We start from the raw sequence: 17,263 nt of genomic DNA, 5'->3' as shown, positions 1-17,263 counted from the left end.
CCCTCAAGCCTGGAGTTGAACACCCCTGTACAGCTGAGTCTTGTTTTCTTTCTCCTCAATGTGCACGGCACAGTCCAGGAATGGCAAACAGTTATCCTTTGTGTCTTCCCTGTCGAATGTTTCTATCCACTGAGCTGATGTGAGCAGTGAAGGACTCTACTTCTTGGGTTTCGACTTGTCATTATGGGGATATTGTGTGTAAAATTTTCAGGTGAAAAATGAATTTAATCAATTGTTGGATAAGGCTGTGGAAAGGTTCTGAATAAAATGTGGAACAAAGGCTGTGAACACTTTTTGCACTGTATGAATAAGAATTTAATGATGTCAGATCAAATATAATCATTGAGGACAAAGTCTTGTTTTTGTTTGTTTGTTTTCTGTTGAGTTTTTTGTTATTTGCAAAAGTAATGATAAATTAAATTCCCAATGTCCATTAAAATCAATCAAAAACTTGTTAATAATTAGAATATTTGTAAAAATGACAATTCATGTTTGTTTTTATTTTTATTTTGTTTTTTATTGTGTCGTATTAATTTCCCCTGGAGACGCATTCTCGGAGGAGCCGAACAGATGGAAATCTAGGAGTGTCCTGGAAAGATTCATCGTGAAAAATCCATCCGACACCTGTGTAATTTGCCTAACCATCTTTTCCTAATAAGCTCCCTCTATTAATTATGCACGACTTCTACAATGCAGTCAAGATAAAAGTAAATCTGATGACTTAATACCCTTCAAAATAATTACCCACATCCTTCCTCTTTCACTCTCTCACAGACACCTCCCTCCTCCCATTATCCCACCACACACCCATCTCTGGGACAGCTTTTGATACCCCAACCCCCACCCTGATTAGACCCCCACCCCCCACACCAGCCTTCTCCTTCCTTATTAGACAAAAGGAAATATCCCATGTAACGTGTTGTTTGCTTCAGTGTAGAATTCACTACAAAATAAAACTGACTCCCAGGATGCTTTAGTCAGCACAAACATCCATCTGCACTTTTGTTTTTTAAATTTGGGATTAAGATGTTCATTTTCCAATTTCTAATTTCTAATGTGTTTTTTGGACTTTTAATTTCTGTTTGTAATTAATAATTAATTACAAATTAATGTGCAGTTTCATTCTTAGTTTGCTTACTGTGGAGTTGTTTTTTTATTCTTTGTATTTATCTCTCTTTTACTGGTGTTGATTGTTTTATATTAGCTTGGAGGTTGTCCTCCCCCAACCAGATCCTCAGGGAGCCACAGAAACAGGGGAGACATGATTAGACGATCGTTATCAGCTGTGCCAAGCAGCCTCCACTGGCTCTGCCCTGAACCCACTGCACTCAACCTGGGAAGGTTGAGGTAGCCATTTCTAAACAACAGCAGATTCCAGATCATCAGTTCAAACAATTGTCCATTTTGCCAAGTTATGTTTTAATTTCCAGTTTTGACCCTCAAATGAGAGGAAACATAAACTTCACAGTAAATAATTACTATTTTTTACAGTAAATGACTATGAATTTAAAGTAAATTGTAAAATTGTTTATGGGTAATTCATGTGGAAACCACAGACATTCCGTTAACCTGATTAAAGTCTTACTTCGTTAAATATAGTGAAACTGTATCAAATAATACGGTATCATAGTAAAAAGTTGAATATTACAGTAAAATACTGGCAGCTGTGGTTGCCAGAATTTCACCGTGGAAAATATAGTGATAATGTAGAATATATAACGATATACTTTGTTGATAAATGTAAAATTTACAGTGAACTTGGTTTTTGTGCAAAAATTACATTGAAATAAAAAACTAATATAAAGTAAACCAGTTAAAATACATTTTTAAGAAGCTTGATTACCGTCTCCTGTTGACAAAGCACAGAAGAGCTGTATAATACAAAACATGTCTTTTTATTCAAAAGTTCATATTTACAGTAAATTATTGTCAGCTGTTGCAGCCACAATGTCGTCTAAAACATTAAGGCCCAACAAATGAGGTAATAAACACGACAGGGCTGATTGGCATAAAACTTACATTCTTTGACTTTTTGTCAGAAGAAACTAATCGATTATTAAATACAGTCCCGATCAAAAGCTTTAGACTACTTGAAAAATGGCAAAAAAATTGTCTTTTGCATGGTTGGATCTTAACAAGGTTCCAACAACATGCAACAAGCAGAAATGGGAGGTAAACAAAGCATTTAACTTACATTTAACAAACTTAAACTGGGACAGGCTGTTTTACAGCTGATCAAATGTTTAGGACCACTTGCCTTTAAAAGGCCAAATCTGTGCAGAACTGTGCATTCATTGTCATTTTCTGTCAGGTAGTCAGACTGTCAGGATGTTCTGATGGCAAAAGCAAAAAAGCTTTCCTTTTTGAACATGGTCGGCTTGTTGAACTGCGTAAGCAGGGTCTCTCACAGCGCGCCATCGCTGCTGAGGTGGGATGCAGTTAAGACTAGGGATGGGTATTGATAAGATTTTCACTATTCCATTTTCGATTCTGTTTAACGATTCGATTCTTTATCGATTCTTTTTTAAAAAGGAGAACACTAAGGTCGATCAGCTCAGAACTTTGTTTTATATCTTCTCTTTGAACAAGATAGAAATGTAGGAGTAACATGGCCTTACAAACCCAACATGAGATCTTAAGAGATCCACAGCCTACGGCTCTTCAATGGGGTGTCACAGGGTCCCCAGGAAAAACATTGCAAATGTAAAATAATAAAATAAATATTCTTCTGTAGCAATAACAAAGTATAACATAAATTATTCTGTAGCAATTACACAAGAATATCCAGTAATGTCCCTGCCTACAATTACACACATTCACGTAATGAAAATCATCTGCTGTGGCAAACGGGTGCAAGCCTTTGACCACAAACTGAGTCTCTGCTCGGTGACGTTCGTCTATCCTGCCTGAAAGGAGACGCTACCGGCAGACTGCAGCGAGAACTGCCAGCATCTGAGCCAGACTCTGTCTGTCATCATGGTCACTAAATGCACAGTAATGGCAGGTTTGTAATAAGGCAGATCGCGCTAACATAATATGCACTGTTAGTTGATTATTTACCTGCCGCATTAACGGGAGAGGATGTGCAAACCAGGGGCAATTCTAGGATCAGAGCTTTGGGGGTGCTGAGCACCCAGAGAGCTGCCCAGCCAGCCAAGATACACTTTACTCGTCACAATGAGACTTCTTCCCTGTCTCTTTCGGTCCCTGCATCCTCCCTGTCCTCATCATCTGTTGTCTTCATCTCCGTTATCAGTCATCATAATAACTTTTAATGTGTATGTATAATACAATACAGATACATAAAAAACACTCCCGAAACAGAATAAATTATTACAAATAAATTATTACAAAATATTTTAAAAAAAGAATAAAAATGGAGGCAACTTTGCCTGTGGTAGAATGTATACAATGCATGAAAAAATCTTTACTGCAGATACTAATTTTGTGTTGTAAGATTTATGAGTTTCATGCTTTCATAGTGGTGCTTAGGAGAGCTTGACATTTTTCTCAGGTGGGACACACAGTAAAAAGTGTGAGAAACACTGATAAGTTAAGTGTCTGTGTGCTTTTGGAAAACATTTAAAGCTGCAGTACAGAACCTTTGAAACAAGCTTAAAACATTTTTAGAATATAAACAGAGCTTCTGCATTAATATAAAAAAATACTTTTAAGATCACTAACAAAGTCCTCTCAGTGTACTTTCAACCAAAAGGCAAATAAGCAAACCACATGAACATCTAATAAAATATATAAACATTGAAACACTGATCCAACATTATTCTTGATTAAAGGATCATTTGATTTTACACTTTTACCTGAATGTGGCTCCTTTTTTTGAAAAAACTTCCTCATATCCATTATGAACCTGGCTGTCTCTGTACACACACACACACACACACACACACCGGGAGTTATAAGGTTAATGGGCATCCAGTCAGTTAGCTAGTTAGTATCCATTTCAAACAGGACAGTGGTAACAACAGCAGGCTGCGGACAATTTTTAGATTTTAAACAGGCTGTATACATTTCAATGGGAGCAACAGGACGGTCAAATGTTGCTGATTTTACTACAGAGCAGGACGGATTGTAGGGCAGCAAACATCGACGGAAAGGTTTTCAACACTGCAGGTTACCTGGTGTAATGTTTTTCAGCTACAAAGAAACATGGCCTGACTCCTACCAACTATATAAAGAGTAACTGAAGGTTACATGTCCTGTTTTAAGCCAGACACCCACACCACAGCTCCGCTGCCTCTCAGCCACCATCGCAAGAGCGCTAGAGCCAGAGCAGGGGAGAGCTGGAACAAACCATTTTGGGAGGGGGGGGTTATCTATACTTTTGTTGCTAAAGTGTTACTCTCAACCAAGTACTGTATGCTTATTATATTTTTATTAGTGTGTCACACAAACAGCAAATATATATATATTGGGGTGATTCAGCAAATAAATATGCTGAATCACCCCCAGAAATGGGCTAAAATTGCCCCTGGTGCAAACGTTACCGCTGCTGCTGGGTTGAGATTCACGAGTCCGGAGCAAATTAAAAACACGACATTCATTTAAGGTCATCGTGTGTTTTGTGAGCAAATGCTTTTGCATATTCGTAGTGTTTCCTCCCTTAAATGAAATCTCTACTTTGCAAGTATTGCAAGTTGCCCTGTTGTCATCCGTTCTCGTAAAGTATGACCAAACTTTTGAGCGTTTGAGCCGCTTACGCGCCGTGTTTCCTGCCAGGTAAATGACGCTCCGCAACGTGGTGACGTCATTCGGGGCGACTGGAATCGATAAGGGAATCGTTTGCAAAAATGGCAAACAATTCCAAGGAACTGAAACAGTGGGAACCGGTTCTCAACAAGAACCGGGTTTCGATACCCATCCCTAGTTAAGACGGTCATTTCTTAAATAATCCTGGGGGCTATGGAACAAAAACATGAAGTGGAAGACCTAAAAAATCCTCAACCCAAATTAAGGCTATCAGTGGTGCCGACTGCACCCCCATAACCATCAAACAGCATCTGAGACTGAAGGGCTTCAAAAACAAATTCTCTGATGAGAAAAAAATATAACCTTTTTTTTTCTCCTGTAAAAAAAATGTAACCTTGATGATCCTGATGGTTTCCAACCTTCCTGGCATGACAAGCAGATCCCACCTGAGATGTTGTCTGTGCTCCACAGTGGAAGGGGCGCCTTAATGGTCTGGGGTGCCTTTTCCTTCAGTGGAACTATGGACCTTCAGGATCGTGGTAAAGGGGAAACATGTAAACAAGAGGAGGAGACGAACACACAGCGAGAGAGAGGGACACGAAGGGAGACAAAGACATCACTGAGACACACAAAGGGAGACTTAAACACAGGGGACATGACAGACTCGCGCACTGAAGGCACGACGTGCCGAGAAAGACACAGACATGGGAGGAAGCTAAACTGACAAGAACAAATGGGAAAACATAGAGAACTCAAACAGAACAAATCCAAGCTTAAACCATATAAACTAGAACATCGTGATACAAAAGGGACATGAAACCCAACATGCTGGGTCAAAAGACCCGGAACCATGACACAGTAGCCAGTTACTTTTGAACAACACTTTGAGGGTTTTGTTGTTGTTGTTGTTGTTGTTTTGCTTACTCAAAATAAAATGTGCATAAAGTTCCTGTTTCGTGTGTTCTTGTAGAACCAATAACACACGTCCACATTTGAACAAACTGGAAAAGATTTGCTGGACAAAGCGATGTTAGACTTCTATTCTAAAGAACTGTGTGTTTAAAGAGTTCATCACAGCTCATGAGACTTTACTTTAAAGAGTTATCAGACAATTGCATGAAAGCCCCAAATACAGTACATTTTAATAGCTACAATTATGTACTTGTGAGCTGCCCAGAAGTGTCAACACTTGATGCTATGATTACTGTTTGATAAAAACATTGTTAATTACAACCCAGAAGTTAAGTGAAGAGCTGGCACTGAAGCATTAGGACATAAATTAAGCCTTTGCCCCTCTTCAACAAAGGTAGATAATGGGATTCCACGTCAGTAAACACTAAAGAGATTTTTTTCACATCAAGCACCAGCATCCTGTGGAAAAACTGCTATTGGACAGTAATATCCCTCCAGTTCTCCCTGAAGACATCTCTGTCTAACATTGCTCCTATTTTTATTCAATTTATTTACTTTATGTTGTTGTTGTTTGTTTGTGTTTTCTTTTTGTGCCAGCTCATTTGATATCACTTGGTGTTGCAACCTTGTTTCATATAACGTCTTCCAGCTAAGGTAGCCTCGCCTCCTGTGCGTTGAATAATTCATGACTTGCAATTCAATACTATTGGATTGGGGAGAAGGGGGACTTAAAAGTTGAATTACAAAACATCACCATCTTTCATCTCATAAAGTTTTTTAAAAATATTTTTACAAAGTGCAGAGGTCAATTATGAGTCTATAGGCTACAGCAGCTATGAATAACACAAAAACACTCCAAAACCTTGGGAGAGTTCCTCCACTTGGTAGATTATTGATGCTTTTACTTTTCCCCGTCCTCAGGTAAAAACCAGCAGAGCCTTTGTCTGTGGTCTCCTGCACGCTTTATGCCTTCATCGCCTCGAGGCAAAAGAAGCCTAATTTGCCCAGGTCTGTTTTGGAGCCAATTATTATAATACCAAATGTGCTGAAAACACAATATAATTTAAAACAATAAAGAGCCTACCAAAATCATGCATTTTAATAATCTCTCCATTAAAGATGCATTTCATCTGTTCAGCAATTTGAAGCATTTTAGCTCACTATCCTATTTTAAGACCACAGTACCTGCAGAACATGAGCATCCTGCGCAAAGTTGCTGGGAGAAAACCATAAAAACCATGGATTGAATGAAAATGACATGAACAATAAAAGTGGAACAGTTTATATAGATTTAAGTGTTATATAAAACAAAAAAGTTCAAATGAATCATTTAAAGTTTTGTCCAATGATTTATTCTTATATTAGTCTTTCTATAGGGAATAGAATAGAATAGAATAGAATAGCTCTTTATTGTCATTGTTACAAACACAATGAAAGGCAGTTTGGCATCTCTCCATGTGTGTGAATGACACAATAGCAAAGGTATTTACACAATAACACAGTTAAATTTACATTTACACAAGAAAGTTATGTACAAGTTATAGATACACACAACTATAATAGATCGTTTTCTGACAGTATCCTCTGGTTGTAGTTTTCCAGTCATAAGAGAGACCACACGAATTCCATCTGGATCCAGTGTAAGTTTGTGGACCTTGTTGATCAAGTCAGGAGTTTACTTGCATTTTTCCGAGTCACCTTTCGGTGGCCGATGTGTTGAAGTGAGGACCTAAATGCAGACAAACCAGATGAGAACGTGGGACCTCAACAAAAAGCGAGATGATTTATTGGCTGATACGAAAATAAGACACAAAGGCAGACGGACACTAAAGCAACACTAACATGAACTAAACTGGAAAAACTAGAAACGTTAAACACTAGGGATAAGAAACAAAAAAATCTGAAACATGGAAAAACCTGAATATGACGTGATGAGGAAACACAGCGAGTGGGAACACGGCGCCAGAACTAACATCACAATATAAACACACACACAGAGGGCAGCTACACGAGGGGAACCTAGTAAATACACAGTGAACTAAACAGAGAATACAGGAAACCTAAACTACAAAACTGGACCCTATGGAATAAACTAAGATTAACAAAGAGAACCTGAAACATCAATCATAATACAAAATCCCAAAGACACAAGGAACACAAAACGAGAGACTGGGGATCCTGACTCAGGCTAAAACAGCCCAGCTCAGACACAGCTTGGCTGATAATCATCATGGGTTAGTTCTTCTCTGACAGCTGCAAAACTCTTACTGTAATATTAAACACACACTATACTGTCTTAATATCATTTAATATTTTACTGCATCATGTGAAGTACTTTGCTTTTTGTAGAAAAGGCTGTATAAAAACGGCGTGCAGCCTGCAATGGCTCGAGATTGAATATCCTTTACTTATTGTACATATAACTGTCACTTTATCTCTGTTTTAAATATAGTAAGAACCTATAGCACTTGTTGTCTTGTTTATAGAGAATAGTGGAAAATGTGATTCAGGCTGTACTTGTGAATATTTCAACATCACATGAAGTGTCCTGTGACACTTGAAGATAACGTGACAGCTGAAGAACTTTTCTTTACTACAAAAGTATGTAGTAATATCCAGCTGTGTGTGAAAAGTGATGTGATTCAATAAAACCTGTGAACAAAGGGAAACTTTAAAAGTAAATTCAAAACATAAAGGATGCAGTAGTTGTGATGCAGGGAAGAAGTCTGTTGATATTTTTCAATGAGACAGATGTTTGTGTAGGTTGAGTGATGGTGTCCAAAACATGAAGGGAAACTCGATGGGAGGTAGTTCCAGTGGTACAAACTGCTGAGCCTCCATTAAAAATAATGTTCCCAGTTAGTTTACACTGTGGGCCACATAAAGCCCACTTTGATCTTAAATGGGGTGAAACAAAGGTTTTGTTCATTCATGGATTTTGTTCTGTTTAAACTGTGAACCCACTATAATAAAAACAGAAACTTCTGTGATAGATTAAAAAAACTATAACTTTTATCTATTACTTAACTGCTTTGGTGTACGGATGGATGGCAAAGCAGATGGAGTCTTTCACTAAAGAACAAGCTATCAAACATGCACAAGCACACCTAACCCCTAACCCTGACCTGCTGTCCATCTACACCAAGCGGTGCAAGTCCAAAGCTAGGAAGATTATGATGGATCTCTCCCATCCCAACAATGGACTCTTCTCACTGTTGAGGTCTGGGAAGCGCTTCCGCTCCCTTAAGGCCAAAACAGAGAGAATGAGGAGGAGCTTCTTCCCCCAGGCTATTCGGGGCCTGAACCAGGTGTAGGACTGGACTCTCCCAAACACGTCACTATAAGACTGGACTCTCACACACGTCACCACACGCACCACCACACATTTCCTATAATCCTATAATCCTATAATCCTATAATTTATAATCCTTATCTTCATAATCTCTTCTGCTATTTGCACATTCTTTACTGTAAATTCCTAAGTTAATTTGTAAATTTTTGTAGTAAATTGTAAATATTGTAGAACTTTTCTTCTGTCATTTAATGGTCGGGCATTGTACAGCTACAAGCATTTCACCCCCATGTCATACTGTGTATGGTTGTGTGTGTGTGTGACAAATAAAATTTGAATTTGAATTTGAATTTGAACAGCTCAAAATCAAAAACCCCACACTGGCTCATTCTGTGCTTTGGGCCTTATGTTTGACACCCCTAATCTGCAGAGTTTATCTAAACCAGGGGACACATTTCATATGTCAGCTGTTAGTTGGTATATGGGAGCCAGCCCGCAGCCAGAGGTGGGACTTTATTTTAACGTGCACACCATGCGGCCAATCACATGCAAAGACAGACTGGGATCATACCAGTATGTGAAAGAAGGAAGGGGTCAGACGTCCGAGATCAGCAAGTGTATTGGTACAGGCCAGATACACAAAGACACGTGGAGACAGATTTAAATGCAAAGCTCAAATGAGCAGCATCTGGCTGGACTTCAATGATGCCGGACACTGAAAAGCTGAATATTGAATTTATAAAATTAGGAGCTGGATAAAGTCATACCTGTTTTGAGTTTTTAGCTATTTTCCACCGTGCAGGACAAACAGCTGTACAGGACCTTAAACATCATGTGTGTTCTCACTAAATGCATAAAAATACGTTTGTTATGAAAACACTGAATAAAAAAATCGCTAAAAAAGATTCATTTCACAGTTCAGTATTAAACATTACACAAACTGCAAAAGTGTGTTTGAATGGCAGAGATTCACAGTGTTGGGAAGGTTACTTTTAAAATGTATTCCACTACAGATTACAGATTACATGCCCCAAAATGTATTTTGTAACGTATTCCGTTACTCAATGAGAGTAACGTATTCTGAATACTTTGGATTACTTAATATTTTATCATGCTTTTTACAACTACATGAATGAAGTATTGCTGTGTGATTCATTACTGAAGGTTACTCTCCACACCAACACCAGCTAGATGTTTAAATCTTAATATAAATGAGTAACAGTAGGTGGACATTAGGTAAGGCTGCACTTTTTGCACCGATCTCGTATAGAAAGCCTGTAACACTCTGCCTATTGCCTTCATATTAAATCATTTTAAAAAATATTTCTTCACGTCATTATGAGATTGAGACACAGGCATTAGAGCCTCTTAATGCGTATTTTGTTTGGGTTTCCACCGGCGTGGAATTACCAAAAATAGAGAGGGGACAGCCTAACATATGAAACAGGAAAAGACTGTAGTGTAATCCCTTTATTTTAGCAAAGTAACTGTATTCTAAATACCAGCTTTTTAAACGGTAAGTGTAACAGAATACAGTTACTCATATTTTGTATTTTAAATATGTAACGGCGGTACATGTATTCCGTTACTCCCCAACACTGGAGATGCAGAAATGTGTGCATGTAGCACAGAGTCATGGCTCAGTGTGTAAATGAGTCTCACAGGCCTGATTGTGCTGCTCACCACAAACAAGCATAAGCAGACATTTTGGACTTATATTAACTACTTATATAGTTTTACAGCTTCCTACTCCTCTTTTATGACCATTCACGCTACATAAAGTAATTGGGAATAAAAAATGAAATGACAGAAAACTTTCTGTTTCTCTTTCTGACATAAAAAAAAATCTGTTTTTTTGTTTTTTACAACTACAGTTGAGAAAAAACTGGACAGTCTGGGCAATGATGGAGCCTTCTGTGTAACTTCACACATTTATTTCTCACAATTGAAGTCCAAAGAGTTGTGCAGTCAGATTTATTTCTCTGTCACAGCAGCTTTTTGTTCATCATGTAGAAAATCAGTTAAATATGTAACTTCCTCTACACCGACAGAAAGGGTTCCCGCCCACTAAAGGTCACAGTGGGCTGTATTTATAAAAGCAGTTTGACACTGCTGATGTAAACTGATCTTAGCTGCAATGTTCAGGACAAGCACCATCTTATTTAAACCAAGTGTTAAACTTGACATATGTTAATATATTTATTTAGTACAGCGCTGACGACCTGTTCTGTTTATTTAAACATCTGTTTTATACTGTAAACAGTTGGTTTAACTTTGGAATCGTTAAAACTACTTCCGCTGAGAACGGGGTGCTTCCTGTAGTTCGCTTGCGGAGCAGCCAATCAGCGTGTGGAACAAAGGTCATTGCCCACACAGACCGGAAAGAGGAAGCAGAATCTCCAAAAGAGCGCCTTGATTGAAAATAGAGACGTTACAGAAAGGTAAGCCTAGTGTCGCTTTACCGTCAAACAAACCATAAAAACAAATTAATCTCTGTAAAGTAATTAACTTCTCATTCAAAGACGTTTTGTTGCGACAATAAATTCGCTGAAAAAAAGTTTTGACAAGTTTTTTCGTCCTCATAACCGGTAGAAACGGTCTCGACAGCTGATGTACATCTCGTTCACGAAATGTTCTAGAAACATCTGAAAGACTGAGTGACTCAAATGGAAACAGATGTTGGAGCATTTAGTCTGAAACTGAATGAAACATTTCGACAAATGTCAGTAACATCAAAGTCAACAGAAAACTTTGTGTTCTGGGATTCATGTAATAACTGGACAACACGAGAAGTTTTTACTTGCTTACGTTGAAATGTTACTTCTTTAAGATGTAGAATGGAACTCGCCTTGAGGTGACTGTTGTGATTTGGTGCTAAAATTGAATTGAATTCGGGTGTTTCCAGTCCCATTTTCTACCTGTCTCAGGTAGAAAGTCAAGCATGCATCTAGTTCTGCAGTCTGCTGGTTATTCTAAAGACTTACTGAACAGTAATCTCTTTAATGATGCTGCAGCAGATGCTACTGTTGCAAACAGTCAATTTGTGAAATTTCTTCCCTCTGAGATAGTCCATGACCAGGCGATGCTGCAAAGTGGAAGCGTTTAGAAACCGTAGCAGCTCAGCTTTGAAATGGTATACCATGTAAGGTTTCAGGGCAGGTTACTGACTGCTGAGGCACATGGTGCATAAAAGTCATAAATCCTCTATTGATTCAATAACCGCAGCCTCCCAAACATCCTCTGGGATTATTCTCAACACAGTGGGAGCTTCATGGAATGGGCTTCAATGGCCAAGCACCACCTGTAGGAGTTCTGTGTTGGCGGCCTAGTAACTTTATCCATGTAGTGTGTTTTGCTTTCATTTATGGTTCAATATTGGAGCTTGATATTTATCAGACAAAACAACAAAGAATTGTAATAATGTGTCATTCTTGTTTTGCACTTAATTTTAAAGATGTTTTTTCTTCCAAAGCTGAACTCTGCAGATGCGTGTTATGCTTGGAAGTTACCGTTTTCTGAGAGGGCAGAAGCACATGCTCCACCATATCAAGCAAATTATTTAAAAAACAAACAAAACTCAATTCATCTGTCCACAAATATTCAGTCATTTAGGAAAGCGTTACATCTTTTATCTCTAGTGGTCTGCTTTCCTTTACTGTGGAAGATAATTCACTTTGGTTGTGTTTCTGTTCTGTCCTTGTCACAGTGAGGATGAGTTTCTTGCCTCGCCCTTTGGATCCTCTTGGGTGCAGCAGTGTCCAGGAGCAGAGGGACTTGTGGCAAAGAAAATTCTGTCGAATAGCCAAAGAAATGGTGCAAACAGAACAACGCTACTGCCAAAAGCTGGAACTGGTCTCCACCGTATGTACTACAGCATATTTGACCTATTCATGGTCTTAAAATCATACGACATCATATTTCATAATGTAATATGATTTATGTGTCTGAATACTTAAGTGCTAGTACTAATGTCGGGCTTTTGATGCTAGGGTTACCCACATACTGTTTGACTTTTGTCTTTATTGGATAGTTACAGTGCAGTCAGGAAATGTGAATGACATGCAGTAAAGGTTTTATAGGCCGAGAATTGTCTTGAGGGCTCGTCTGAGGTAATCTATGTGAATTTTGCTTAAACCATTTTCCATTAGCTATCCTGGCTATATTTAGGGTCCGAGCACTAAAAGTGGGGTAGCCCTATTGTGTCTCTATTTACTGTATGATGAATGAAGCTTTATCTGCTCCATTTATTATTTTGGCAAATTAATTGCCTAAACGTGGTCAAAAACCCATGAAATTCTGCACACACATCAGGTCTGGTGAAAATGTACAGATCTTATTGGTTTCACGTATGTAAATATAATAATAACCACTGCAGCCAAACAGAGCCTGACGAGCCCAGCTGTAAGTAAGCTGTTAAGACTCGACTGTACGCTGTGTTCATGTTTTCCTCTGAAACAATAAGTCCCGTTGGAGCAGCCTTTCAATGCCTCTCTCTGTCTCTCGCTAGCAAAGTTGACCCACACAACAAAGTAAAGCTAGTTTTCGGCTACGAGCCCGACACGAACCCGACGTATTAGCCAGAGGTCCCTTTACTACGGTTCGGAGCCGCAGACCTGTTGTATATACGCGCGGAATAGTTTTCTATACGAGATCACTGCAAAAAGTGCAGCTTTACCTAATGTCCACCTACTGTTACTCATTTATATTAAGATTTAAACATCTAGCTGGTGTTGGTGTGGAGAGTAGAGCAGGGCGATATGGCCAAAAATATTTATCACGATATATATTTGAAAATTTGCGATAACGATATAACTGACGATATAATTGATGCGAGACAAAATACAACTCCACAAAATTACTAGCGCAAAAAGACAATCTTCCATTTATTTTCACTTAAACAAGAAGCTGGTTTTTATGTACATTAAAGCTTTATAAAAAAATGTAACAGTGCAAATGCAAATTCCTTGCTGAAAGTTTAACCAAAAGGCATTTCCAGTAGAAATGGGCTGACATATCCTGAGCATAACCATGTATAATATCCACAAAACTTAAGACGTTATACACACACAATACGGTAACATTATGCTGAAGCACAGTACGTATCACTCCGCGAGGCTCCGCCTACGATAGCCGTAATGCTCCGACAATCCATCAAGCGGTGCGGCTTCGTAGCTCAGCAAAGTCGTACTGAAACATTTGACAGATTTTTGAGCACCGTGCACATAAAATCGTTTCGAGGTCAGTAAACACAACCAGAGTTCATACATGAGGCACACGGGATTATAAGGAGCTCTGTCGACTTTCAGAAAAATCAAAGGATTGATTTTAAGTGCGCCGTATTTTCCAAACAACACGGTAATAACGACGGCCCGCTAGCATGCGCTACCAAAAATAGTGCTTTGTTGTGTATCTGACGGATGAAAGCTAAACCAGTTCCACACCAGTGAAGCTGCAGCATTTTTACAAACCAGTTCAGATTCATCTGTTTCATTCAACGATCCGCTTTCGCTCTTCTCATTCTGCGTCGCCGCCATGCTTTTTCCGCCATGTGCGTATGAAAACAAAGGCACTGCACATGCGCATTTTACCCATATTCTATCGCCATATTTCATTTTCTTATTGTTGTCCAACATTATGCCTTCACACGTCGAATTGTAATGTAACATAAACTGTATCGATATAAATGTATTTTGCATGAAAGTATAACCTCCCTTGACCCCATCTGAATTTATACTTATTTAGAAAATTCTTTAGTTAGGGCAGTTGAAGTAATGTATAATAAAATGTTTATGGATTCAGTATAAAAATATTTCCTATAATTGTCATTGTTGGAGTGGAGCTGAATCAGTGTCTTGGGGAACGTGGGCCTCTGCCCGTGTGTTAGTGGTGCAGTGGGTGGTGAAGATCATCCAGGATGCATACGGGTTTGATCAGTCACCTCTGCTCCATCGCGCCTTTGAAAGTTGCTCTCTTAGTAACTTGTCATAATTCAAGGAAACAAGAACACTTTCATAGCTTGAGAACCCATCTATAAAGATCTGATCGGCTCGTCTGTGGAGGTTGTACCAGACCCGAGGTGGAATCATATTTGCCTCAAAGAGAGAACAGACTTTTTCTGCTCACTGCTGCTGCCCAGTTTCTACACAATTATTCACCCCCCCATCCGTTCACTCCAATTAGGAGTCATTTTAGGCCTAATGCACATTCAATTTGCTAATCCCATTTTCACTTCAAATGACTTGAGACCAGCACAGCTGTCGCTTTATTGTCAGTGCTGTGGTACGACAGTGTCCCTCTGCATTTGTGCTTCAAATTGGCTCTTCCAAAATAATCATAGCAGTCAGAAAGTGGCTGTAGGGCAGCAACACCCCAGCCTTATAGTACCTGCTGCTGTTAAATGTCCTGTTTTTCTGTGTAGCTTTACTTTTAGGGTTGTCAGCAATAAAAGCACCTGCTTATCAAAAAAAATCCAATCGGAGACAACCGAGTAACACAAATGCTGGAAGATAATGTCCCTTTGTCTCTCTCTGCTCTGTTTCTTTGCAGTTCTTTGTGGACATTTTGAAGGCCAAAGGAACCCTGAGGTCGGACATTAGAGAAGACATTTTCTGTTCAATTAAAGCTATTCTATCAGTAAACCAGTAAGTATTCTCTGAATAATTTAAAGAATATCCATGCTCTGAGGATTGTGGTGAGAGCCTGCGTACAGATAGGCATGCTTAGTTTGTCTGTTCTGCAAGAATGCAGCGTAGATAAACTCTTAGTTTACCAAAGCACAGTCCTTATCTTCACATTAGCAAAGGTTAGTGTTATTGTACTGCAGTGCACAGTAGTTCTCTTCCTCAGTAGATGTATATCACAAATGAACAGCATTATTATTATCGCAGAATATTAATGCACTTTCTCGCTAATGACCAATTCTGAGACAAACTGATCTCACCGCATGTCTAGACATCAATTGATTCGTTTGTGTTGATGCTGTAAAATTCAGATCCTGAGTCCACACGAATGACTTAAAATAAACGGGTTGAGGTTTGAAGTTGGAACATGTGTGCATGTTGAGGCCCTGGACTTAGCTCTGCAATCCATAAATCAATATGGTAGAGAAACGAGCTCAAAATGGGTTTTGGAAGCTGACAGGAAAACTGATATTTTCATTTCAAGCATTTCAAGCTACGACTGGTCCAAATATGGGTCATTCCTACTGTTCCGTTTCAGATTGTAATATCATTTTTAAAAATTCCAATTTGCCATGATTTTGTCACTACATTTAAAAGAAAAGCTGCTATATAATATATTGGTGAAGCTCATGATATTATGCTGTAACAATAAGAATATTTTCCACACATGGCACAACTTGTTATAGGACAGGGTCATCTCTGTTACTGTTTTAAATGTTTCAAGAGCTAAACAGTCCCTGCTTTTGATCTGTAAATGTATTTTTAAAGGGTGTTAATATTTTCTAATAAAAAGATCAAGATGGTAAACTGGACAGAAGAGTGAAAGGGAAACAGCCTACATGTGCCACACACTTATGGGAAGAACCAGCTGTTATATCTGCCAAAGGTGGCCACTCTGATGAGTCAGACATTTGGAATATATTTTGGTCCATAAACTAATGCCATGTTTTACTTTTTTAACTCCAGTTGCTTATTTGTACCATGCTTTCATTTCAGAGTGCAGTGAGACATTAAACTGCAACAATTACAGTAGAAAAACGGGGTGTTCTAAAACATTAGAACGATAGTGTAGATGTATATGAAATAAATAAATAATAAGGCATGGCCTTAGCAGTGTGAGTGCGAATGGTTGTCTGTGTCTATGTCTTAGCCCCGCGACAGACTGGCGACCTGTCCAGGGTGTACCTGCCTCTTGCCCTAAGACAGCTGGGATAGGCTCCACCCCCCCCCCCGCGACTCTGACAAGGATAAGCAGAAGAGAATGGATGGATAAACTCAAGTATGCTGATAGCTCTCTTTGAAGTCGTATCTGTAATTCATGTTGGCTTATAAGTCTAAAGTAGGAAGTGTCGGTGTATTTTCTTATTCATGTGAGAAAGATTGCTCCTAGCCCATAGTTCATTATCAGACTGCACAGAACGGGAAACTGTGGAGCAGGGGCTTCGGAGACTGCTGATTGGGAATTCCATTTCCGAGCTAAATAATGAGTTGTATGAGTTCCCCAAGGCCCCTATCCCCTGCAGACTGACGGGCTTTCTCATTGAGATTGCCGCAATGAAGATTGAGGTATGCATTACACAGTCTGATGTGTTGGATAAATGGTTTTGCAGTTCACATACTGTTTATCTTCATTATGAAGTCCTTATTTAATCAGTGATGTGAATACAACGAC

At 38.9% G+C, this 17,263-nt stretch overlaps 1 protein-coding gene across 1 annotated transcript in view; it reads left to right on the top strand.

The window, feature by feature from the left end:
- Positions 1-11,282: 11,282 nt before the first annotated feature.
- The window catches only part of arhgef39 (Rho guanine nucleotide exchange factor (GEF) 39), a 72,318-nt gene continuing 66,337 nt past the window's right edge, over positions 11,283-17,263 (top strand). Inside the window, exons 1-3 of the mRNA XM_085386437.1 lie at positions 11,283-11,352; positions 12,618-12,772; positions 15,458-15,552. Coding sequence (XP_085242563.1) covers positions 12,623-12,772; positions 15,458-15,552 — 245 coding nt within the window. The 5' untranslated portion in view covers positions 11,283-11,352; positions 12,618-12,622. The remainder of the gene's footprint in view (positions 11,353-12,617; positions 12,773-15,457; positions 15,553-17,263) is intronic.

Source organism: Rhamphochromis longiceps, linkage group LG17 (genome assembly GCF_057381845.1).
Source record: "Rhamphochromis longiceps isolate RC_006_pf linkage group LG17, R_longiceps_female_GT1.1, whole genome shotgun sequence".
In the NCBI taxonomy this organism is placed as follows: domain Eukaryota; kingdom Metazoa; phylum Chordata; class Actinopteri; order Cichliformes; family Cichlidae; genus Rhamphochromis; species Rhamphochromis longiceps.
Note: the sequence above shows the minus strand (reverse complement) of the source record. Positions and strands in the feature narration are given on the sequence as shown.